Here is a 27,310-nt window from a genome sequence, read left to right as displayed (position 1 = left end):
CCCAGATTGTGGCACAATCTCGGCTCACTGCAACCTCTGCCTCCTGGGTTCAAGTGGTTCTCCTGTCTCAGCCTCTCGAGTAGCTGGGATTACAGGTGCCTGCCACCATGCCCAGATAGATTTTGTATTTTTAGTAGAGACAGGGTTTCACTATGTTGGCTAGGCTGGCCTTGAACTCCTGACCTACAGTGATCCTCCTGCCTTGGCCTCCCAAAGTGCTGGTATTACAGGCGTGTGGTTTGTTGAATGCTCAAATGTGGAACCCAGGGAAATGGAGGGCTGACTGTACTTTGATAATATTTCATCATACAAGCTGAAAAGTTTCATTACATTGTCAGCATTCAGCTAAAGAAGAATCTCCGAAGTGTGAAGATTCTAATTAATTCAGTACACTGTTCAACATGTTATGTATATAACCATCCCATCACAACTTGGGGCAGATAATATTTCATTTGGAGGGGATGTTATACTACAAATGGTCCCTGAATTCTAAACTTCCAACGTACACAAAAACAAACACTCTTATTTGCTGTCATGGGAGTCTATAGTGCCTTTAAGAGTAATTATTTTGGGAAAAATGAATGAAAGATTTTAGATCAGTGATTCTGTAAATGTAGTCTATTTAGATTCATCTAAGGAGTTTGTATAAAATGCATATTCTTAGGGTCCAGATCCATGGCATTTAAATTTTGTGGCTGATGGAGCCCAAAAATCTGTATTTTGACAACTCCCCTCTCTTTCTCATGTTTAAATTGCCCTTTGAGTACTACTCCTAGAGTATAGGGAGAACAAATCTAAAAAGAGTATAGTCACTTAAGGTACCGAAATAAAGGGAACATACTGCCAATTTCAAAAAGTTCATACTGGTCTAACTTCAAACTTTTCATTTAAGCGAAATGTACTTTTTCATCTTGCTTTGTCTTAGAGTCAAATTGCTACAGTTTTGCCCAGGAAAACAGTCTTGTGTCTAGGAAAGAGAAAATACCCTCCACTTTAGCCTTATGTCTTTCCCAGTCATAGGGGTCCCAAGTCCTGGGATTAGAAACTCCAGCTATTACTGCCAGTACATCAAAGGGCAAATCAATGCATGGACTGACCTGTGGACTAGCCTCCTTCCCTTTTCCTACCTCTCCTGTGGGAAAATATGCTACAATTTCAACAACTAAAAGACATCTAAATTTTTGGAACTTTATGAGTTTTGGCCTGCCCATATTTAGGTATTAATGAAAAAGATTGTATTTTTATATCTTCTTCAGTAACTATATTTATTTTTTAAAGACCAACAGAATTTCATAATAAAATGGATTCCTCTAAAAATGCTGTTACTACTCCCACAGAATGAGATTTACAAAAATCCTTAGAGGTGTATCTGTTTAGTAACAAGCTTTGTTATTTCATATGTTTGACATGCATAATTTGGAGCAATTAAGATTGTAACATGTTGCTTAAATTCAATAAACTCTCTTGGTCCTGAAGCTACCTTTGGATTTGGTGGATTAATAAAATGCATATTTCAGGAATATTGAAATGTAAATTAATTCATAATATGTATGCTTTAAAGAAGATACGGTAAAGATTCATTGATTGAGCTTTGAGTTGGATTGACCTCAGGAGAATCTAAAGTTCTATGAGGATTTAAAGTTAAGTGCAATGTCTTTAATCTAGAGGCAATAGAAAAAACCCAACTCCCGAAGACCAAGTCTGCCCAAAATGATGTTTACATACTATGTTCCTTTTTGTTTGTTTATTTACTTTTACCATAGGCCATAAACCAGTCAAGATCATAAGATGATCTTAAGAAGATTACTCATTTGATTAGTTTAACAACAATATCATTTGGTTCTGTTAATCTGTTCTTGATTTACTCTCCCAATTAAACAGCATTTTTATTCAGAGGCCACCTAACAGGTGGCAAAGAGGTTAGTTCTCCTGATGGTCTTTTGGAAAAGACATGCTGCAGCTCCATAGAGACAATTAGCAGAAGGGTTGGGACCGAGTATTTGATAAAACACTCCAAGTTGGAAACAATTTCCTCTTGTAAAACTTCTGTTTCTTTATTGAAAGTTTATAAAAAGACAAATGGGAAAAAATTGCTTTAATATGATGACTTTTGTAATCAATTATTTGATAAAATAGATTTTTATTTTGAAAACAACCACTATAAGATTACACTGAACTAGTCCTTTTCAGTTTTTAAGGTTTTTTTTTTATGGAAGAAATGAAGCATTACATTTGTTGTCTTTCTTTCCTTCTGTATTTTCCTATAAGTGCAAATTATTTTTTTTACACAAAATATTGTGGTAACCAAAATAGAATTGTGCTATTTTGTCTGTTTTGTTAAATCATTTCTCTGTAGAAAAATGAAGTGTTGATGACATTTTTTCATTGCTTTTTTTCTTTCTACTCTGTCAGATCAGTATGCATTCTGTCGATATATGATTGACATGTTTGTCCATGGGGATTTAAAACCAGGTATTCCAAGCAATTCTTGTACTTGTCTGTTTTAATAGTCTTTGTTTCTAAGATTGTTGGCTTTTTATGTACCTAACTGTATTTTCATTTTTAAAGAATTGCATAATGCATGTGTAGATCTAGAATAAAACCAATAAAAAGCAGCGGTAATAACTTGCATTAAGGTCTTAATTTTACTTTCAGTCACTGCATGGCCTATTGCAAATGAAGTCAGCTGAAATGTAAAATATGTGCTAATATCTCTCTATATAAAGAATGCTAAAATATTTAATAATGTCTTGAAGTGAAGCAGTGAATCATCTTATTTTATTCTTGATAAACTTAGAAGAAAAGACCGATGACAATGAAAATATCTTTCTTTTCTTAGTAGTGAATATAATTCACATTAAAATCATCACATTGCAAATATTTATGCTTTGTTTTCCAAAACTTTAAAATTGTCTCCCTTATACATGAACTTGGTTTAGCCACTCCAAAGAACTATTGATGGAGATAGATAAACTTGGAATTAATATTCAAAACAATGGGGAAGGATATTGAGTTAAAGGAATATATCTACCTTGTCTTACATCTTTAATTGTTGTCCAGAGTATAAAAAGATATTTTTTACTAACATCTGAACTAAGTATGAGTAACTTGATTGCTTGTACTATGCCTTTTGCAGATTTATAAAAGGACAGAACTATGTTCATGTTTGGAAAAATATTTCCAAGAAGACAGTATTGTTAAGAAAGGAGCTCATTTATAAGAGAATAAATGAAGCTAATTGCTTAAATCCAGCTATATTTTTATTTTCTTAACTGTTTTTGTGAAAGTCTTTCTAAAATATATAATTATAATTTATGCGTATGTTGTCAAAGAGACATTTCATTTCTAAAACAAATAGGTAACACATCTAGGCTCTAGACAACTAGATAATGAGAACCTTTGACTCCAGAAAATGTTGTTGATCCCAGAAATTTATTCTAATTAAATAATTTCCTCCTCCTCCTCCTCTTTTCCTTCGTCTGCATTTTCAGTAAGAAATTTAAATGAGGAGGAAAATAGTGAAATATTATAACTTAATAGGTGAAATTAATTACTATCGATGTTTGTGTATAGTAACATAGCATAATTGGAAATAAACCTTCAGGAAGTTAGTGTGATATGGTGGAAAGACAAGGCTTTGGATAGAAATACAGTGATAATTCTTAACTCCATCCTTTTCTAGTATTAGGTCTTGAGCAAATAATTGAACTCCACCTCATCTTTAGTGTTCTTACATTTAAAATGAAGACCACAGTCAGAACCTTGCATTGTTGACAAACCATCTAGTGACTATAAACAAATGTTACTACTTTAATTCATTCATTTCACCACTGCCTGCCTGGTGAGTTCCCTACATGAAGAGAACCTCTCAATGCTTACAAGTTTCAGTCTGTATATATCAAAAATTCAATGTTAGGGCTGGGTGTGCTGGCTTATACCTGTCGTCCCAGCACTTTAGGAAGCTGAGGCAGGAGGATCACTTCAGCCCAGGAGTTTGAGACTAGCCTGGACAACGTAGAGAGACCACATCCCTACAATTTTTTTTTTTTTTTTTTTTTGAGACGGAGACTCACTCTTGTCACTCAGGCTGGAGTGCAATGGTGTGATCTCGGCTCACTGCAACCTCTGCCTCCTGGGTTCAAGTGATTCTCCCACTTCAGCCTCCTGAGTAGCTGGGATTACAGGCCCCTGCCACCGTACTCGGCTAAATTTTGTATTTTTAGTAGAGACGGGGTTTCACCATGTTAGCCAGGCTGGTCTCGAACTCCTGACCTCAGGTTATCTGCACGACTCGGCCTCCCAAAGTGCTGGGATTACAGGCGTGAGCCACTGCGACTGGCCAAAAAAGTAATAAAAATTATCTGGGCATGGTGGTACGTACCCATTGTCCCAGCTACTTCGTACGGTGAGGTGGGAGGATTGCTTGAGCCCAGGAGGTTGGGACTGCAGGGGTGTATGAGCTATGATGGCACCATCACATTCCATTCTGGGCTACAGGGTGAGACCCTATCTCAAAATAAATAAACAATTTAAAAATTCAATTTAGTCGGGCTCGATGGCTCATACCTATAATGCAAGCACTTCGGGAGACTGAGGCGGGTGGATCACCTGAGGTCAGAAGTTTGAGACCAGCCTGGCCAACATGGTGAAACCCTGTCTCTACTAAAAATACAAAAATTAGCCAGGTATGGTGGTGGGTCCCTGTAATTCCAGCTACTTGGGAGGCTGAGGTAGGAGAATTGCTTGAACCTGAGAGGCAGAAGTTGCAGTGAGTCGAGATTTTGCCCCAGTATTCCAGCCTGGGTGACAGAGCAAGACTCTGTCTCAAAAGATCAAAAGTTCAGTTTTAGGTCAGAGGTGTGCTGACCATTTTGTTCACCTGTGTTGGTTCAAGAAAGTCATACTCTACACATAATTTTTATAAAGTCAACTAGGTGTTTACTTACATATGAGATGAGATGAATCTATGTTGCTGATGAGCATGAATTAATAAATGACTAACATGTATTATTTTCTTCATATTCCATTAGTTTTAAAATTTCATCACCTGAAGAAAATAATGTATTTTCTGTCCCACTGAAATAATTCATAGTAGTTATTTATTGATCATAAAATATAATTCCTAAGAAAGTCTCAGGACACAGAGAACCATGCACTAAGAAATTCAGTGAGGGATGCTAGTAGTTTAACAGTCACAATACCAATCATTTCTTTCTGAAAATCTAACAGAGTAAGGTCAGAAGAAATAATAAAATCATCTATGCATGAAGCAAAGATGATTTTGTAATGACTACACAGAGAGAACCCTTCTAAAGGCATATGCAAACATACTCTTAAAAAGTCCTAAGTTCAGATCTACACACTATAGAGTATTGCAACCCCTAAAAATAATTCCCAGTTCTATAGGATTAGATTCCTTTGTACCGTTAATTGACTTACTAATTGACTTCTAATTTATTTCATCTACCTACATTCATTATTTTGAAGGTTTAAGAAATGAAAGAAATACTTGAAAAGCGAGTATTTCTTGTCCAGGAGTTGGAAAGGAAGAAGGGAGAGAAGGGAAGCCTTTGTAGTATGCCTGTTGTTTCATTTAGTAAATGATATGATGTTATGTAAATGTACCTAAACAAACTTCAGGAATATTCTTTGTCAGTGTGGCAATACAAAACATGGAGTGAAAAAGCCCTAAATATGACTTGCATTTTCAAAAATAAGGAATGAGAAACACAGATTTAATCTGGAGATATTAATTTGGAGAAAATGTAAGTGATGAGACATTAACTCTGACTGACAATTAAAGAATAAGACAATTCTTGCCAAGTTGATTGCTCTGCATGTATCCACTATTTATAAAACATTTGTGCTTCCATCTGTTTCTGTTTGGGATTAGTGGAACACCTGTTATTGTTTAGCTAGAGTTCATTATTAATTATTGGTAATGAGTTTTTAAAACTATAATTTGATTTTCCCTCTGGGATTCAGTTTTTCCTTTGTAGAATACTGTCACACCCTCAAAAGTAGCCCAAATTGCAGTTCTAATTTGAAAACCCTTGCTGATGAAATGTGCTGACACAATGACATAAGTCACAAGTTTTGCCTTTTATCCCGTCAAATAAAATGCTTCTAAGATATCCTTAAAATTTTTAGCTAAGATTTTGTCTATAACCTGAAGATTAATTGAATTGCTCTTTCTGATTTTCTGTTGTGAATAGTGAATATGCACTATCCTAGGGTCAGTGATAATCCTCAATTCAATTATAGGGACCATCTTAATAAACCAGTACAAATTATAAAGATCTGCTCATTTGGTTGTATTGAATCAAAATTCTCTTGTATTGACTCACTCTATATTAAGTTGAAACATGAAGGAAATTATAAATTATATTTTCTTCAGTGAATGCATGCTATCAACATTGGTCCTATGAGCAACTGGCATAGACCTGTATCTACGTTTCATAATTTTAGGTATATTATGAACACCGAAGATCTCCCCTCTCCAGAAATACTTTCTCCTTTTAATGACCTAACATCTTCATATTGAGATTTTTTGGTTGTGTGGATGGTGAGCATTACATAGGATGTGTTTTAGTAACTCATAACCCACCTTAGGGAAGACAGAGAGAGGAGGGCTGGGGAGAGATTGAGCGAGAAAGAAAAAGATTGATTCTGTCTTATGGTAGCTGTCTTGAAACTGACTAACCTCCACTTTTTTTCCTAGAGTTTACAGTAGTCTACTTGTCACTTACTCATAGGAGAACTATTAAAACTGGTCAAGATAGACATTATTCGCAACATCGAAACACAATTTATGGGTTTTTTTCTTTTTCTTTTTTGGAAATTGATACTACAGATGGTCAAGGTATATTCCTCCAGATTTCTTTATCTTTATCAACCTTCCAGTAATTCCAATTTCCTTTTCAATTTTGTGTGGCTTACCACATTTTTCTTAAGTGACAGCTATACTGATAATTTTATTCATTTAGGTAGGCTATTTTTAAGAAAACACATCAGGATCTTGCTTGGCATTTTCATATTCCTTCTTCACCAACTTCTATCTGGGCTTAATAAATTGCATGGGTTTCTGGGCAGAGTCACCCAAGTTAAAGAGACAAATTTCTGTAAGGAAGAAATCACATGGTTCACAGACCTCTTTATATTCTCTATAGATAAAGAAACCAATTTAAACGTCCAGTACAAGGACCAGGGCTAGTGTGCTTTTGCTTAGTAATTTTAATAATTTTTTTAGCTTTCATCTCTGTAGCTATTATGATTAAAGTTTAATATAAGTTAAAGTTTATCCCTTAGAAGTTATTCCACTATTAAAATTTCAGCTACTGTCTGACTTTTACTTGAGCCAAGAATTATGTCAAGGTAATTTATTCTGCTTTTTGTGTCATTTATTTTCTTTAAATTGAGTGTACTCACCTATCAAAATCTTCTCTGATTGTAATAAGGCATTCTTTGGCAGCCTGTATTCCAATTCAATGGGTTTTAAGTCCGTAGCTAGAAAGAGCCTCAAGGAAGTTAGTACTCTCATTTTATTAAGATCCTTTCCTTGAACTTTAGTGGTGCTTAAGTATATTTTTGGTTAAATCCCACTGAGAAGAGGTCAAATGTAATTGCATTATAGTCACTGTTATTTAATGGTTTAATCTAATGTATTTCAGAGCTCACTGGTTGTATTAGACAAGACTAGGTATAATTTAGCTTTGCTTTAGACTTCTAAAAAAATTCCTGCTCCAAGGTAGGCATAGTTCCATTAAAACATATGCACTCTAATTCCAATCATTTAATTATTTTCACACAACAAAAGTTTCAGGAATTTTAATGTTTACTCAGTAAGTAGTTGTTGAATCCTTTCAGCAAGCTGGTAGTCCAGAAAAGAGGTAAGCTAAGACATAAATAATTGTATGATAAAGGATAACTTGATAAGTATACAATGAAGACATAGAAAATATACATTTTAATCTCAGTATACCAGGAATTAGTAGTTTTCTCTATCAACCACTTGGAGTTTTAATGATTTTAAAAAATTATTTATTTTTTCTAATAGTTTACAGGAGTAGTAATAACGGGAGAGTGAAACTTTTGATAAGAATTTAAATATAGTAAAGCAAAATGTTTCTATCTTATATTCCCTGTTTTCAAAGCTATATATACTTCAAATGGGAAATATCTTCAGAAAGAAACTAACGGCTCATCAGCTATCATCTCTGAGCCTTCATTGTATTCATCTTGCAGATACCAATTTCAAATTTTGAATACATCTTTAATAGGTTCTATTGTATATTATTACTTCTGGTTTTTCTAGAACGTGCATCCTCAAAATGCAGTACTTTAATTTTTGTAATCTTTGATGGTCCATAATTTTGTTGAAAAGAAAATGTCATCTTCATTTCATAATAAAACATTTCCTTCCCTCCCTCCCTTCCTTCCTTCCTTCTTTCCTTTTTTTTTTTTTGTTTCTTTTCTTTTCTTTTTTTTTTTTTTTCTGACGTGGTCTCACTCTGTCTCCAGGCTGGAGTGCAGTGGCGCCATCTAAGCTCACTGCGATCTCCCCCTCCCTAGCTCAAGCGATTCTCCCGCCTCAGCCTTGCAAGTAGCTGGGACTACAGGTGCGCGCCACCATGCCCAGCTAATTTTTTTGTTCGTTTGTTTTTAGTAGAGACAGGATTTCACCATGTTGGCCAGGATGGCCTTGATCTCTTGACCTCGTGATCCTCCCGCCTTGGCCTCCCAAAGTGCTGGGATTATAGACGTGAGCCACTGTGCCCAGCCAAGTTTTCATTTTTATATTTACAAACATGGATTACAATGAAACTTTCAATTATTTTTAAATTCACATTGCCCATTTCTTTTGGATGCCTGCCTTTCTCTTTCTTTAGCATTTGTGCACTTAGAAACCACAGATTTTGGCACATGAATTTTATAAAGAAAGAGTACCGTGACATGCTCTTTTAGCAAAATGAAATGGCTCAGGTTCTTGTCACAAAATATACCATGATAAAGTCCTTCCTGTTAAAGAGCTAACTAGATGAGAATACAGTAGTGTCCTCTTATCCATGATTTATTGCAGTTTCAGTAACCCACAGTCAAGCACTGTCTGAAAAGATCAAATGGAAAATTCCTGAAATAAACAACTCACAAGTTTTAAATTGGACACCATTCTGAGTAGCATATTATGTTATCATGCTCTATTCCACCAAGTATGTGAATCATCCCTTTGTCCTGTGTATCCACACTGTCTAAGCTACCTCCCTGTAAGACACTTATTAGCTATCTCAGATGTCAAGAAAACACAGTATACATAGAATTCAGCATTATTCATTGTTTCAGGTATCTACTGGATATCTTGGAATACATTTTTTATGGATAAGAGGGAACTACTATAATATATTTCCTTTTTTTCTCTTTGAAATGTATTGTGCACTCATTGATTCTATAGTGTAAGAAAATTCATTGTCTTATGAAGATTCATAGTCTGAGATTTCACTTGTATAATCGATTTCAATTTTACCCTAATCATTAGAGTCTAGCTTACTGCTGTCTGTCTTTTTGCATTCATCTTCTGATTCATCGAATAATTTAGAAATATCTTCCTCTGTCACTTTTCTTCTATTTGCAGTTATGGATGGAAAAAATAATTCTGAATTATAAACTGTATCAGTGAAACAAAGTAGACCGTAAAAATGGTGTCTCAAAAAAAAAAAAAAAGTTGTCTCCAGGCTTATTTTATATCCTCTTGAATGATGATATGATACTTTAGTCAACACTATAAACAATCATAGTGATGATGGGGTAATAATGATATATTTTACAGTTGCACCATCTTTCTAGGCAATTTCATTATTATTCCGTTTCCTTATTGTTTTAGTTTTAAGCATTGTTAGGAACAATTGATGAGTAATGATGAAACAGTTCCTATGCTAATGAAATAGAAAATGCTCAATATAAGAAAAAAAAGATCATGAAGTTTCCATAAAGTGCCTTAAATGTTTAAAATTATCCAATGCTGCCACATGGTAATTACAAGATATAATGAGTTTTATTCTGTTTAATAAATAAGTAAATTTCCTTTTGTTCCTTGGAAGACCTATAAGAAAATAAATAAGTCAAGAAATATTAACTTTTATAAACAGAACTGCTTAACAAAAGAAACTAAAAAAAACTATGATTGGCTCCAGTAGACCCTGATAGTGTAATGAGAACCAATGGGAAAAGTATAAACTCGGTGGTCACACAAGCCAAGATTTAAGTCCTTCACTTGTGTTTTTTTTGGCTTTTTGAATCTCAGTTTATTTATACGATTTATTACTTAAGGTTGTTTAGATGATTAAATGACATATATGTACATGTTCTCCCAAATCCCTTTTTTGCTTTCTCTTTTATTATGAATATTTATTGCAAAAAATAAAATAGTACTCGTAGTGTGAAAGACCAAAGAAGATGGTATGGAAGACATAAAAATTGAAATAGAACTTGAGATATTGGTAGGATATGTCTATGTGAAATTGAGAATAAAAATATACAAGGCTAAGGTGATAATATCAAAGCACAGAATCACAAAATGTTAAGTGCTTTCTGCGAATACCAGTTGCTAAATATTTACTCTCCACTAGGCTCTTGAAATCTTATATAATCCTAATAAAACCTTCAGAAGAGTGTATTATCATCCATGTTTTACAGATGAAAGAATTGAGACACAAAGAGCTTAAGTGGTTTGTCCAGGTGGCACACAGTAGCAGGCAGGAGATTGATATCCAAGACTGCCGAATTCCACAATCCTCAGTATTATCTTTACACCAAATCTATCTTTATCCCAGACATAGACAGGGAATTGCAAACGAGGTCACTTTGGTTAGTATTCAGGAAATCTAGAAAAAAATAATAACAGGATTGGAAATGTTGTACAAGATAGTTTGGAGAGAATGAAATTTAAAATATCAATCAGGGAAAGTCCAAGGAGAGGAAATAAAGCCTGATCCTAGAATATGGGATGGAGAAAATTACAGTAATTTTAGAGCTATCACAGAGGTAGAGTCATGGGATTTATAGAAATCAAAATATAAGAAAATAAAAGATAATTTAGAAGCTGGTGGTCTGTAAAAAATAAAAGGATACCTTAAGTAGGGAGTATAGGAAGAGAGTGGGGTCAGTGCTCACTGGACTGGACAAAGCTGGGAGAAGGGGGGACTTTGAACTCACCACATATTCTTGAAGCCACAAATGCTATCTAGTTGCAAAAGGAAAGTATGTGAAGATTCCAATCCAAATATCATTTGTTTAGCATCTGCCAAATACCAAGGGTCATTACCATTTTTTTGCATACTTATCTCATTAATTCTCACAGCAAACTGTGACATCTATATAGTGCAATGATAATTCACAGCACTTCTAAGTGAAGTAAGCAGCTAGATAATCAGGTGTGGAATTTTGGAGAAAGGTCAGAGGTGGAGAAGGGTTCATTAGGAGAGAAAGTAAAATAAGTCAGGGTACAAATATTAAATATCTTCTGCATGCTCAGCAGTCCTAGGCTCAGCATAGTAGAGGATATAAGAATACTAAAAGATGATCACTGATTGGAGCAAGTGAAATGAGTAACTATTTAAAAGACAAAAAAAAAAAAATAGAATAAGTTTAGACTTAGGCATTAGATTGTATAATACAAACTCCAAATGTTTTAAGTTTCAGAGGAGAAACATCTGTGATTCCTGCTGTCAAAAAAAGTTGGAGTGGATCTAGGACTTGAAAGATGGAAAATATTTGACTAAGTGCTGAGGAATACATTGGCATTGCTTTGTTTGTATGTGAATGAAAGAGAAAATGAATTCTAACATTACAGTGCATGTGAAGTAGATGTGTTTATAAGACAATGAGTATATCAGATTGAAAGAGGATAAACTAAATTTGGCAAACATCAGACAATAATAAGCAGTATATGTTTTGATGACATTATAGAACACTTGGTTAATCAGAAAGAGGTGATATTTGGCATAAAGGGAAATCTTTGAAGGATTTTAAACAGAACAGTGAAGGAAAGCAGCATTTCATGAAGCATGATGGGTAGCAGTCTGTTTACGGGATCGGAAATGAGAAAAAATCTGTAGAATATGGCCAAAACTGGTGTGTCTAAAGCATAGGTTTGAAGGAAGGAAGGGTAACCTTTAGGAAGTCATTATTCATGGGTGGCAATGAGCACTATGTGTGACTTTAGAAATTAATGTTGCAACTCAAAATTCTACAAAGTATCTTGACAATTTAAATTCAAGTATGTGGTGAATACTTAAATGAGATCTAGACTTAAAGGAGGACCAACAGTGACATGTGCATGACTATCCACTAAAAATATGATGCAGTAAGGAAGCTGCTAGAACTTGACCTGTTTATAACCTGAAATGGAGCAATATATCTTCCTTCCCTCCTTTGGCTGAGTCCTGTTGTTTTGTATTCCTAGTCAAAGTGCATTTACAGCACATGGCTCTCTGAGTGTTGGCTCTTCTTTACTAATTGAGCACATATATAATGACTATTACACGTAGAATTTTGATAATGAGAGAAAAATATTTTTTCAGAAACACATCAACAAATAACATACCAGACTCATTTTGCCCATAGTAGCCATCTGATGTCTCCTAGCCTTTGTTCTACTATCTACTGTGTAACATGAGCAATAATATTACGTAATATGGAGTGTTACGAGGATCATATGGACAAATTCTGTAGCCCCAGTAGAATTTAGACAAATGTAGTTTGTCTTCTGAATTATAGGAACTGTACTAGATTCTGTAGATACAGCAGTAAACAAAATATGTATGGTACCTGCCCTCATGAAGCCCAGGTAGAATTTATGTAGAACTTATTGCTAGCCATCAAGCATACATGCACATCCAGAAAAAAATTGTTATTATTATTAAAGTAGAAGAATGATTTAAATGATTAATGCCTATAGTTATAGATCTGCTTATATTTTTGATAAGGTTATATAGTTGGCCCTATTAAATATGATAAAAATAAATTGCTCTATTTGGTTTATACAAACTTGAAACGTGATTCTGTGAGATAGAACATTATTGCAAGAGCCTCAGGTAATGTTTACAAAATTAACTCTTTTAGTTGAAGGATCAAGGGGGATACCATAAAAGTGTCTTATTATAATTGGATTAAAATTATCAGCTAAAAGGCAACTTCTATAATAGAATGAATTTATTGAATAAGACTGCAAAAATAGATTGGCATATTTACGCAGAGGAAATATTCTAGATCTCCAAATTGAGAGAAAATATCCAATAAGCCCATCATAAATCTTACCATTCAACAGAGGTTAATAAAAAAAAGAAGTTACATCAAGAGAACCCAAGATGTTATAAGACGTTTAGACATACAACATTTTTCTAAGAGTAAAATCTTTCAGAAAATATGTTTGGGTCCATTTCGTTTATTGTAATCGAAGTCATCTTATGCCTCTGTTGGAACTCCACTTGCATGCCCTTTAAATTTAATAATGGAAGAGTTTGACTATTTATCAGACTCACTACAGTCTGGAAAATGGAGCTTCTTCTCAATTTACTGTGAATGAAAGCCCAGGTCCTTGGATTCCTCAGTTACCTGATAACAAAACCACTAGTGATACAACATTCACAGAATGAACTACACAAAGATTTCAGGAGCAAATAAAGGAGAAAATGGTCGAAGCCGTGGAATAAGTAGGAGAGAAAAGAATTAAATAGAGTAACTAGTGTCATAAAATGAATTAATTATATAAGAAAAAATTCAAGTGAACATGGGCAAGTTACTTAACTTTCGGAGCCTCTTTCCTCATCTATAAAGTGAGATAAGTTTATAGGGTTAATGTACCTTTTAAACAACAAGCATATACATACACATAAAACACTCTTGACTATAATAACCATAATAAGCATTGTTTAAGTGTTTGGTGGGGATGGCGTTCCCATATATAGCAGAATTGTGATTTTTTTTTACTCATTTCTTATAGCTTTCTGATTTAATTTTCATGTAGCATTATTATTCTCTCCCTAGAACGTCTTTTTTTGCTGCTTATATATACCTTCAATAAATATTTATCTTTAAATCTCCACTGCCCCATACCTTGCCAGAAACCTGATATGTTTGTTGAATTAAATTCAGGGTGTAGAATATTTATTTCAATGAAAAAAATTGATGATCATCCCAGAGCAGCCCATTTTATTCATTTGTAGAAATAATCTTGTTATTTTAAAAGATGACAGGTTTGTAAGCATTGCAAATAGACCTGTGTAAAGATTTCTTAAAGGAGTTACTGGTTTTATCTCTAGAGACAGAAGCTCAGAATTAACAAAGACTGGTTTGCTGCATGCGTGAGTAAACTACAGGCAGCATACAGAATTAGGCTACAATGAGATAAAAAATGAGAGCAAGCCTAGGCTTAATTATGGAAGCACAGTTCCTGGACTTGCCATACCCTCGTGAGAGTTGCTTTCTGATTATGTGAAGTCTATGGAAGCTATTCAGCTATTCAAGATAAATGTATCAGATTGTCATATTTGTCTAAATCAATCCATTAGACATTCTAGTCACTATATGTAACTGGAATACACACAGATATAGATCCATGTACTTCTGAGTGGAGGTTTCCTCTGAAGCTGTTACAACTCTCTCTGTCAGTTTCATTGTGATAAAACGCTTCCGTATTTTTGGAGAAGGCTAGTGACTACTTTGCCCTTAATACAGTGTTCATATTAATTTACATCCTCTGTGTCCAGAAAAGAAAACAAAATGAAGGCTTAAGCTTTTGTTTTTCTTGCAATTTTAAAATTTTGTCTCCTAGTCGTTTGAAAGAGGAGGCAGGTTCTATAGGTATTTCTTTACTTTGAGAGAACTTTCCTTAAAGTGGCTTTTTTGGTCTAGCCTTGTCACTGTTAATGGCATGGGCTTGCTGTCAGACAAGAATAAATTCCTTCTCAGGTAACCCACTGGACTATTAAAAGCATGTTCTAAAATAGTCTGAAAAGGAAGAAATAATACAGAGTAATTTGAATTGCTGCATGAGAAGCAAGGAAAATTAAGGTTTAATCAAAGAATTATTGAAATAATTATGTGTTATTTATTAATGCACCATGTATTTTAATAATCATATCTGTTAGTTTATATGCACAAGTGAAGATTGAAAAAGAACTCTAGAAAATTACATGAATATGTTCTTCCAGTGCTGTTCTAAGGTTCATTTGTGTGGCCTAGTGGGTAAAAAATAGAGAATAGGACTCTTTCTAACCATTTCTATAAATGCATAGTTCTTATCCCTTTTCTTAAGCAAGACTTGTTTTTAAATATGGAAATAATAAATATGCCCATATCAATTTTGATAAAAAGAATTGGCTGTTTTCAGAGAGAGCTATTTGATAAACAAGTATCTCTTTTCTACAGTTTTTTTTTTTTTCTTCTCTGTAGAGGATGCTTTTGTGTTTGCAAAAGATGAAGACAAAAATGAATTTTGCAATATTAACATTAACGTTACTGATTGTAGCATTAATGATTATACTGTTTGTACTGATTATAGACTATTCAACCAGTTGCTTAATAGTTTTTAGTCAATTCTATGACTTTTATTCTAGTTTAGTATATTTCCTATTTTGGTTTCTAAAGTATCATACATTAAGACATAATAATACTGTTACTCTTACATAGCACTAATAATTGTTCCACATTCAAAAGACAGTGTATTTTCCTATTTACATCCTTGTCAACATCTGAGTTGCTATGCTCGAAGTTGTTCTATTAATCAATCTGTCAGCAGTTATTGAATCTGTAGTATATACTTAATGCTAGCAGTCATAACAAGAGTTTCAAACCAGAAGGAGATAACAATCCAGTCAGATATTATGAATAAAACAATGAATAATATAAAGCAGCTGTGGGAGAAAAAAAGAAGAAGGTGCTAATTAAGCACTAAATCATATGATGCAGATTATACTCTATAAAATTCCAGAGAGAGGGCCACAGTGGTTAGAACAGGCTTTATCAAGGCGTGTTTTATCAATGCTTATCTTCAGCTTTATTGTGGTTGTTATTATTAATTGCTTGCAATGAGTTTAGTATTGTTTCCTATTTATTTGTCCATTTTTTTCATCCCAAATAGGGGAAGAAGTGGTAATAAAATTAGATGTGTGTTTTAAAAATTAATAATACTGGCCGGGCGCGGTGGCTCATGCCTGTAATCCCAGCACTTTGGGAGGCCAAGGCGGTGGATCACGAGGTCAGGAGATCAAGACCATCCTGGCTAACACGGTGAAACCCCGTCTCTACTGAAAATACAAAAAAATTAGCCGGGCGTGGTGGCAGGTGCCTGTAGTCCCAGCTACTCGGGAGACTGAGGCAGGAGAATGGCGTGAACCTGGGAGGTGGAGCTTGTAGTCTGCCAAGATCACACCACTACACTCAAACCTGGGTGACAGGGCGAGACTCCATCTCAAAAACAAACAAACAAACAAAAAACAAAATTAATAATACTAAGTGAGAAATCAATCCAGGGTAAAAACTGAACAAAACATTCTACCATATAGATGTGATCTATACCATTGTGTTCTCTTCCAAATTAGACCATTCATACTTGTGACTGTCCTTAGTTATTGACACTTAATTATTGATATTCTGTCTTACAAATGCCTACTGCCCTATTTGATTCCATATTTCTGCTTTGTGATTAATATGCTGCTTTCCTGAGGGAAAAGTGTCACCTGCAAACCACTTTCTATTGTAACCATCCACAGTGTTTGGGGAATGAACCCTTGTTTAGTAAATAAGACTCGTTTGCAACAATTCCAATTCCAATTTCTTACAGGAAGTGAGTGAAAATAGATATGAACAAAGTACCAATATTGTCATTGAAACTCCTTGTTAGAAACAAATTGATGATTTAATATTCTCTTATATATTGGTTGCATTAAGATGTAAACATTTTCCATTTTCTATAATTCATGACAATGTTTACATTAATAATGATTTTCTACCAGAGGAATTTTTTTTATGTGATTATAAATAGCCTCTTGGCAGACACTGGATAAGCACTGTGTGCTGTTTTAAATGACAACGTAGTGTCAATTATACACAATACAAAGCAGGAAGAGAGATTGGATGACTTCCAAATGTGTCATTCAAGTGAGAATATATTTGTGAATTTAATTGTCATGTTAAGCCTATTAAATAACAATTATTAACATGCTTCCATTTTATCCTCTATCTATAAAATATTTCAGTTTATGTTGTATGCCTGTAGTTGAAAATGTGTGAAGTTTTATTATCTTTATTAAAGCACCCTGTAGAAAATTTTCTGCTGAAGTAAAACCTCAAGTTCTTTTTTCTCCTTCTGAGGTAAACTCCAAAACCAGATTCCTTTTTAATTGGCTATAAGGTTTTACGCTTTTCATGTCTCTTTTAATTTCTTTTGAACATAGAATATTTGCATGTATAGGAGCCAAAAAATAGAGAAAAAAAAGAGACATTTTCCCACACGTGGAAACAAAGGGGAAAGGAGGTATTACAGTTGCAACATCCCTTCCTTTTGCCAAATATCAAGTAGGATGGAAATAGTTTAACGGGGTGATTAAAGTGCCAAATTGATTTTATTTTATAGGAATTAGATCTCTGTATAACAGAGAAGCAATACTTTTTCATGTGCCATATAATAGCTTTAAAAATTATTCCCTTGCATTTAAGGATAATGAGAAAGGAAATTTACAAAGAGCCTGGCTTAGCATACTAAGTGGAATTGGAGGAAAACTCAGGTAGTTCTCAAGATATTAGTCTACATCTACTCTTTAAGGATTTTTGAAGTTTTGGAGATTGTTTTTTAGAGATGATCGTGATGACAACATGAGGACAGTAAAAGTAGATGTAACACGTGTGGCACTGAGTGCTAAAGGTATGCCAGGTACTGTGCTAAGTTCTAGGTATGGATCATCTTATGTATTTCTCACAAAGCCCTGTGAGGTGGGTTATAACCTCTTCAACTCAGAAATTAGGAACTTGAACCATGGGAAATTATAGAATTTTCTCAAATGGCTATATATTGTCTCCAGGACTTAGGGAGAATTACAAATATGTTTTCAAAAACGGTGGGTCCCTGCCACTTAGGTCTTTTTTGTTTTGTTTTGTTTTGTTTTTGTTTTTTTTGTTTTTTTTCCTTTTTCTTCACTCTGTTTCCTAATTGCTATAATTTAAGACAAATGTATAATTGCTATTTCCCTTATAATTTAAATAGGACATATACACCTAAACCTTGCCAATATAATTGTCAAATAAAGCAGATAATTGGCTAATAACTTTTAGCTGCCTTTGTTGGTTGGTGAGTGAAAGGAATCTGGCATAGAAACCACAAACAGAGTTGTCTGTGATCTTATAGTTGACAGCACAAATGGTTTATCACCAAAATTGTTGAGAGAGTCTTGGATATGGCTTACTTTTAAATTTCGTGAGTATCCACTAAGCTGACTGTAAGGCCTGATAAAATATCATCCAGTTCCATGATTAGATTTTTAAGTGTAAATTGTATTCTTAATGGTTAGAGTGACAGCAAATTGAGATGAAAGAGAACACAGAGTAAATTTATCTCTGGAGTTGTTGGTGGGTCTTAAGGTTGTTTAGAATGAAAACAACAGATTCTAGGAGTCTGGGAATTGATTTAGCAATCAACTATGCCAGCTGCTCTCTGTCAATAACCTTTTTAGTGGAATCCTAAAGTCAAACAACCAGAAAAGATAGGAGACAGGAGGCATTATTTATTTTCTATGTTTAGGTAGTTTACAAAAATGTCAAGCCTCCTATCTCTTAAGAGCAAATTTGTTACTCTGTTTATAAATTATTTTAATACATTTTGTAAATGTAATGGTTTTACCTCTGGGAACCGTTTTTCCTCTTATTTCTTCACCTTTCCGGTTGCCACTCACATTACCAAAAATGAAAAATTAGATGTGACTCAATTTTCAGTGTTTTAGTGAGTCACTAATACATGTTGGATCTCTGAAAAGTAATACTGAATATAAAACCTAAACTATTACATTTCAACATGAGAGGCTATCACATATTCAATATACCCATATTCAGGAATATGCATTGTGAATACTTGGTTGGTAAACAACAGCCTTATGAGAACTGATAGCTCTTCTGTATTCACAGCAGGGATCAATTAAATTAAATGAATAAAGTTATTATTTATTTATTAGTGAGCCAGTATGTTAACATGTGAGAGGGAAACGGCATGCCGAGGGATATAAATGAAGCCTAGGATTTTAGCTTGAAGTTTTACTTAAAGTTTTGTGTTTTTTCTGGAAAGTCATTCTTTTTTTTTTTTTTGAAAGGGAGTCTCACTCTGTTGTGAAAGTCATTCATTTTTAATTATATTTAAATATGGACCTAAACAATTTATACATAAATCTAATATTTTAAATATTTGCCGTGAAGAGAAATGGACTTCTAATGAAATGAATGATATGTGTTCTACAGCCTCTCCTACCATTCAACACCTTGCAGAATAGGTATCACTATTTTGATAAAAAAATGTTAAATATTTTTGAGATTGAAAAAAGATATCCAGAAACTTGAATTCATTATAACTCTGAATTTTGTCTTATCATAACTGATGGTTGAAAACATGTGTTCTTTGTATTTTAAGGTATCCTCAAATAAAAAAAGTGTTAAAATGCCCATCAATAATATCTTCCTACTGTAATATGGAAAATTACATTTTAATCCTGTCTTCTTTATTATTCTAAAATTATATAAACTAAAATTCTAAAACATAATATGACAATATAATATTTGTCTGTAATTAATTGAAATTGTTTTGTACCTTTCTAAAATTTTATCTTATGTTTTGTTCATTCCCTGTCCCCTATGCGCTTTTGAAAATGCCTGCAAATGCAAACTCAAAGACAGGATACTGTTGTAGAAGAGCATTGCACTGGGACTCTGCATACTTGGGTCCTACTTGTAAGTCAGTTGGATGAATTTGGCAAATCATCCATTTTGTTTGGGTTTCAATGTTCTCAGTGAACTCTAAGGCATCTTCTGGCACTAAAACACTCTTCAAGTTTCATATATGAGTGCGGAATTCATTAGGCCGAAAGATACCACAATAGATAATTGACGTAGTCTTTCCACTTGCGGGGAGTTATAGATATTCAGAATACATTAAAAGTGCTATATGTTAGTAGAGCTGTTTAAATAATGAAGCTGTCTTTCTTCATCTTGAAGCTTTAGTTCACTTTTTCCCACTAATCATGGAAAAATGTATAACTTTCTTTGAAAGATTAGTGTTCTACTCATAAATTAGTAAACTTCCCCCAGAAAGAAAATAAATACTTTGGTATAGAACTATAAATAATTGGGGAAAAAACCCATAAATATATAAGTTAAAGTTTCATTGTGTATCTTTGGTATTATTTCATATTTTACCAAGAGCTCTAAAAATACTGTAATTCAGTCTGTTTACATTAAAACACTCCAGAAGCAGTAAAACAGAGTCTCATTTAGCAATATTCATTTGTTTACTCACTCATTTAAGCAATAATTTTCACTTTTAATAATGCTCTTTCCTTTACTAAATATGTATTGCCTAATATGGTCCATATTTTGGCTTCGAGTTGTTTATTGTCTGCTGAGGATTAAGAAAAAAACTTGTAAATAAATAAATGTATTGAGAACCACGGAAGCAGAGGATAACGCATACATTGGGTCCTCTGAGAGCATAAAATGTTTTCAGGAGAATGGGTAGAGGGGAGTCCAAGAAGAATTAAAAGAGCTAAGCTTTGAGGATTGACTGAAATTAGCCAAGTTCTAGGCAGTTTATCACTAGGCAGTTTAACACAGTTTATCACTGAAAATTTGAAATCCCATGTATTGAACATTTCATTGGATGATTCCATGGCAAGTTAGGACATTGCATGCTGGGTGTATTAAACAGATTTATTATTTTTAATTGAGACTCCAATCCATCCACTTGGCTTCATTAATCTCTTTCCCTATCAGCTTTGGTCTTTGTACTAAAATAAAAACACAATTCATATTTACCTATTTACGTATATCTTCTGTCTTCACCATTTTCCCTTTCCCTTACCTATATGCAAATATGATTTTCTGTGGAGTTGAAAGAGATATTGTTCAGATAACTAGAAGAAATTATTTTTAAAAAATGAAGATTTGGTAATTCTTAAAGTTTTAAAAATATCCCAGTTGACAGTCTATCTAGAACTGCAGAAATTGGTCAGCTAATGTGGAGATTGATCTTAAAGTATTGGGCCTCTTCTATGGGATATATCAAGTCCATTCAATGTCTAACTAAGGTTAAGCAGAAAATGACCATGTAAAAAAGTATGATTTTTTTTTTAAGTCTTAGGAAGAGAATACCTATAGATTTGTCAATGGTTATGAGTCATTTATGGTAACAGGTAAAATAACTGGCATTTATCTTGACTGTCCAAATAGTTGATTAAATAGGAAAATAAAATGGAGTTAAAAATTTTAATCTTATATTAGGTTTGTCCTCAGTGCATGACCTTTGTTAGGCTATTTATCCTTCCAGAGACCATTTTTTTTGTCTATCTTAAAAATTAGAGTGTTAGAATGGTTGATTTCAAATGTCTTTTACATTCTCAAACTATATGATTCTATGCCTCTATTTTTATTATACCCCAAACATCAGGTACTCTGTCATAAACAGGGTATAAGGATAAATGGAACAATGATATGATCTGAATTTATCATATTTCCTTTCTTTAGTTGGCCATTCCATGGAAAATTATTTTTACTTCATAAATTGGAGATGAGAAAGAAAAAACCACTAATATTACCTTTATCATTTTTAATCAAAAGAAAGCATGAAATATGTATTTGGCTGCTATTCTTGCTTTCTATCAAAGTGAATACGCAAATATGTAATAACACATGGAAATATATTAGGGAAGCTTTTAATCAGGAAGCAAAGAAACCGTTCCAGTGGAAACATTTTGGCCTGGAGGATGTCCTTTGATCTAAGAAGTTTAAGATTTGGTGTTTTAAACACCTTATAGTAGGGTCACGTAGCCAATTTATTTTGAATAATTCATTTGCTTAAAAATTTTCTAAAATTGTGAAAAAAAAAAACCCTTGAGAGTTAATTAACAATAAGATGTATTCTTGGGATAACCAAATAAGCCATCTCTGACTTCCTCATTGGTGATCTTACAGCTACTCCGGCAAGGTGAAAACTATCTAATGCAAGAGGCAATAAAGACTAAGCAAATGAGTACATAAACAGCTGGGTGAATGAAAAATTTTCTGCCCTTGTTTGGGCACTGTACTTATTTGTTCCCAGATACGCAAGTCAAATTATAAAAGTCATCCTTGATTTACTTTTCTCACTTGCCACATCAAATTCATTAAGTCTTGTTAGATCTACTTTAAAATGTGCTGTGAATTTATCCACTTCTCTACAACTTCTGATTTTCATTGACCATACATGTAAGATCACTATCCATTACTCTGAAAGGCATTCCTTATAATGTTTCCCTGATAAATTTTTATAGGGTACTCATTTCCTTTTTACTTATTTAGTTGCTATTTTTCTTTTTTTGTCTCTGTGCACTGGAGTCTTAGCTGCATGAATTAGGGGATTTTTTCTGTATTGTTCACTGCTATAACTCCATGTCCTAGAAAAGGGTCTGGTACTGAGTAGGCACTCCATAAGTATTTCTTGCATGAATGAATGAGTTTACACTGCCCCTGTGTAGTCCAAGCCAGCTTGGGTTATTTCAATAGTCTCCAACTGATCTAATACAGCTCATGTCCTTTTCTTTACAACATTATTTTTGTTCACATAGCAGCCAGCGATCTTTTAAAATCCTATCATGCTAAAGCCCTTCAAAGGCTTACTCTTGCCCTTAGGACAAATCCAAACTCACATGAGCAGCCTAAAATGTTCTGCGTGTGTTCATGTGATTTGCACAAAACTCCACATAGTTTAGTGGGGCCCTGCTCTTCCTTTACTGTCCAGTTTAGTTTATCTCTTTCTCCATTCATTCTCTGCCTCACCACTCTATGCTTGCCATTCATTTATGAAATCTGAAATATTGTCTTGCTTTTGTATCTCCCGTCTCCTTCTATCGCTAATGTAAGCTCCATGATACGGCCCTATCTTCACCATTGTCCCTCAGTAATTTCATTTGTACTATTATCTCCACAAACACTCACAACATCCCAGCTAACACAGATGTTAGTAATCTTATTTTACCTTGAAACAACAGACCTAAGTTAGATGATAATTGCCCATTTCCTGTCTGTCCCTCACAAGAACAAGTCTCTTCGAGGCACTTTTACATATCTTTTCCATCGTATACATCACTGTGTCCTCAGCGGAAGTCCTATATATGTTGTATGTTAATGACTCAAGAGATACATACTAAAAACAAGAAGAGAAAAAATATTCAATAAAGGAATAAGAGTATGGACTAGACACTTGAAATCCCAGTCCCTAGACTTGTGCAACATACCGTATCCAGAACAAAAGGCTTATCATCATAAATTCTAAAAGTGCCTCTCCAGTATTAAAGACAAGCCTTTGTTGTTAAGCCTTTGCCACTAACTGAAAGAGCAAATTATTAGTTGTAGAAAATTGAGAGACTGAAAAAATACTGAGCTCATACTGTTCTGGAACAGAACAAGGCAGAAGTTGTAGTGTTGAGAACGTTTTGGTTTCCTTTCTTTCTTCCTTCCTTATTTCCCCATCGAATCTCTGTCTCTCTATGCATCTACCTTCTCTATATTTTCCATTCTCTGCCTTTCTGCCTGGTTCTCTGGCTCTGGCTCACTGGCTCTGTCTTCGTTTTTCCATCCAGGCTTCTTTCACACTGCTCTATCTTTCTTTGTATAGGACTCTATGGTTGCCCTTGGGGTTGAGAAGTCCCTGGAAGGAAGAAAAGAAATGCAAAGTACAGTGGTGACATTTAGCAATACACAAACGAAAGGTATAAGGATGCCTATGTTTGAAGTAAAAACCTACGGTGCCTGCCCACCTCACACAAACTCCTGAACTTCTTCAGATTATTCCCAGTTGGAGAGGTCTTTGTTTAACAGGCAAATTTGAACATCTCTGATTATTATATGAGTGGCAATTCAATTATTTTTAATAGATGGGGTTCGGAAGGGGAGGAGTGGTTGGCACTCCATATCTCTAGGGTCTCCTTCTTCCATCTCTAAGTGGTCCAAAAGTACAAGGCAGAAGCAAGTGATAGTAAGGAAGCATGAAGGTCAAGGTGCCCCTATTAACACAGGACCTTAGCAAAATCACATGTCTCAGCCAAAATATAAAATCATCTTTTCATTTAATTTTAGTATTTGTTAAATTCCAAACTTTGAAAATATTCTACATCTTACAAAAGTAGTCTAGGAAGCTTATACCAATACATAAGTAGTATTATTGCTTTAATAAACTTGACTATCATTTCCTTATTAAATTCACATCTTCTCACTTTACTTTTAGTCATAGATTTATAAATGCCTTCTACGAACCTGAAAGAACAAATTGACACAGGGATTTGTAATGATTTCCTATGTCGTGTGTTTTTAATTTAAATAAATTTCAACTCAATGGTTACTTCGAGGTCCTCATACCTTTCCAGTCCCAGGATTTATTGCCATTCATTGTTTGCACGATTGGGGTCCTTCCAAAATGTTCAGAGTTCTCTGGATGTAACTCTCCATACTTCCAGGAAAATCCAATGAGGGTCTATGACATAAAATCTCTATTAGGTGTTAGAGAAAAAAATAGCCTCAACATTTGTTACAAGATAGAGGGAGTAGGCTTCAGATGTTCAGAAATGGCTTTCAATCAGGGAATCTCATTCATAAAGAAACTAGATAGATTAAACTTTAGTGTAGTGAATTGTTTTTCTTCCTTCATGCAATCAGAATTCAGCTCATAGCCTCCTACCTTGACAAGATTTTGAGTAATCTCATTCATCATTTCTAGCAAAGTAAAGAAAACATCAGTAACTTAGAGCATTAGAATGAATGCACACTGTACACCAGCCCCAAAAGAATTTGACTAAATCAAAAACAACCAAATTGACTTGTATGGGAAAGAACTCAGAACAATAAAATATTAGCAATTTGCCAACCTACCATTCAGGTATTATGGAAATAAGCCAGCCCAAATCACTCAAGGAACAGAAATGAAGTCAACTTACTGTGTTTGAATGTCAGAGGGATTTTCAGGTAATAGCTTGTAAAATGAAGGGCACCTTTAAAGTTCAAATGTAAATTTCAACAGGCTAAATCTTTCCTTCAGAGAGTAACAATCTTCAGGAATTCCAAAAGAATATATTCCTAATAAAATTATAAGCCTCTTTTCTGCAAATGAATTCTGCTATTTCTGTCATATTCAATTTTCTTTGTTTTTGTTTTCTTACTTCAAAAGTCAACTTCAAATCTTCTTGTGTAATTAGATGGGATTTAAATTGTAAATACATTATCAGGAAAATAATTAATATTTTGAGTATCTCCCATGCACTGGGTGCTTCATCACTTAATCCTTATAACACCCCTACAACTATCCACATTTTATAAATATCCTAACTGAAGCTTGGAGATGTTATGAGATTTTCAAATTTACACAGCTTCTAAGTGACAGATCTGAAGCCGTCACTTACACCCATGTGACTCCTAAGCATTCAGTCTTTATGCTAAATAACTCTGATTTTGCTGTAGGACTGTATTATTAATATAATATTACATTTAATATAATTCATTATGTATTCATTGTATATGTTATACAATGTATTCATTCGCCTAGCAAAACGATTTGTGATTTCAGTCAGTTTTTCTGACATCACTTATTATATGAGTCAGGATCAAAGTCGTGTGTCATGCTCAAGTATGACCCATTTGATTTGTTTTGGTGCACCCTAACACGACAAAACCTTGTCCTGAGTTAGTAATTCCCTGCCAGGGCTAGTATCACTGTCACCATGGAGACAGGCAGCCAGCTGGCTTCTCCTTTGTTTTTTAAATTTTTTTTTGCTTGTGGTCCTACTTTCCCATTGTACCCATTGTGTCCACTGCCTTACAACCATGCCATCAGCCACGTTAGAGAGCAGAATAAAAAGAGATTATAGTTGTGGAGAATTTCTGATACGAACTGCATACTGCACTTTATGCTGCAGAAGCACCAGTTTGTGTGTTTTAATAAATATATCTATTTTGGCATCGAGGCTTTTCTTTTTTTAATTTACCACATACTTTCCACCTGGAATCCCTCCATCTTCCCCATCCTTCCTTACCTGGCAGGCTCATTTTTGGCTGTTAACTTACTCTCTTTCAAGACTCTTTCTGCAGTATACCCTTTGTATATATGATTTTCCTTCAACACACTATAATGATCTGTCTAGAGGTCTGTTTCAGCCAGTATATTGGGAACTTCTTGAAGACAGGGTTGGGTTTTAATAATTCTTCAGTGTTTGTATATAGTAAGAATGCAATAAAGTTGTTTTAAATAAAATAATAACTTTGTAGCTCCTTTAGATAAATCTAAAAATATGGAATAGTGTAAATTACGTGAAATTTCCAGGGAAATGATTTTATATATTGTATAATAAGTTCCTCAATAACTCAACAAGACTATAAAAGACTATAATTATACAGCCACTACTATTCACTGACAGGATAGTCGACATGTACTATTCTGACAGGGTAGAAAACAGCTTAGACTCAACAGGCACCATTCTATGAAGATATCGATATATCTCAGTATTTAGAAACAACTGATGTATATTTATGGACACTTGTATTTTAAAAGTTTTGTCATTTAACTGACTCCTTCTTTGTCCTTGTAGGCTTATTTTCAAAGCCACAAAATACTACCCTACCTTAGAATTATTTCAAGAATGGCCCTCAAACAAGGTTGGGGAATAGATCTTTCCAAGCATAAATCCCTTTAACCCACTGAGAAAGTAGAAACTTAGGGTAGAGGCTTCACTCCCCTGTCCCTCGTCAGCTATAGTCATGGACTCCTGATAGATGATGACCCTTCTGTTAGGCTTAAGCAATCTGAGAGGACCTTTAAGAACTGCAACTTGGGAACCTGCATTGAAATCCAGTTCCACTTATTAGGAGCTGAGTAGCCTAAACTCCGGTTAACCGAGACTAATACGCACATTCTAAAGAGCTTGTGAAGATTAAATGACTTAATACAGGAAAACCATTTGGATCATTCTTGGCACATAGTAAACACTATATAAATATTAGCTAGGGAAAGATAATGTGGATCAATCATTTTAGTGTTTCC

The 27,310-nt window shown here is 34.2% G+C and overlaps 1 protein-coding gene across 1 annotated transcript in view; it reads left to right on the top strand.

Annotated features, from left to right (window-relative positions):
• Positions 1–27,310, top strand: part of TRDN (triadin) — a 431,045-nt gene that overhangs the window by 140,888 nt on the left and 262,847 nt on the right. The window contains exon 9 of the mRNA XM_033234448.1: positions 2,413–2,472. Within this exon, the coding sequence (XP_033090339.1) occupies positions 2,413–2,472 (60 nt within the window). The remainder of the gene's footprint in view (positions 1–2,412; positions 2,473–27,310) is intronic.

This window comes from Trachypithecus francoisi, unplaced genomic scaffold (assembly GCF_009764315.1).
Source record: "Trachypithecus francoisi isolate TF-2019V2 unplaced genomic scaffold, Tfra_2.0 Lachesis_group15, whole genome shotgun sequence".
Lineage (NCBI taxonomy): Eukaryota > Metazoa > Chordata > Mammalia > Primates > Cercopithecidae > Trachypithecus > Trachypithecus francoisi.
Note: the sequence above shows the minus strand (reverse complement) of the source record. Positions and strands in the feature narration are given on the sequence as shown.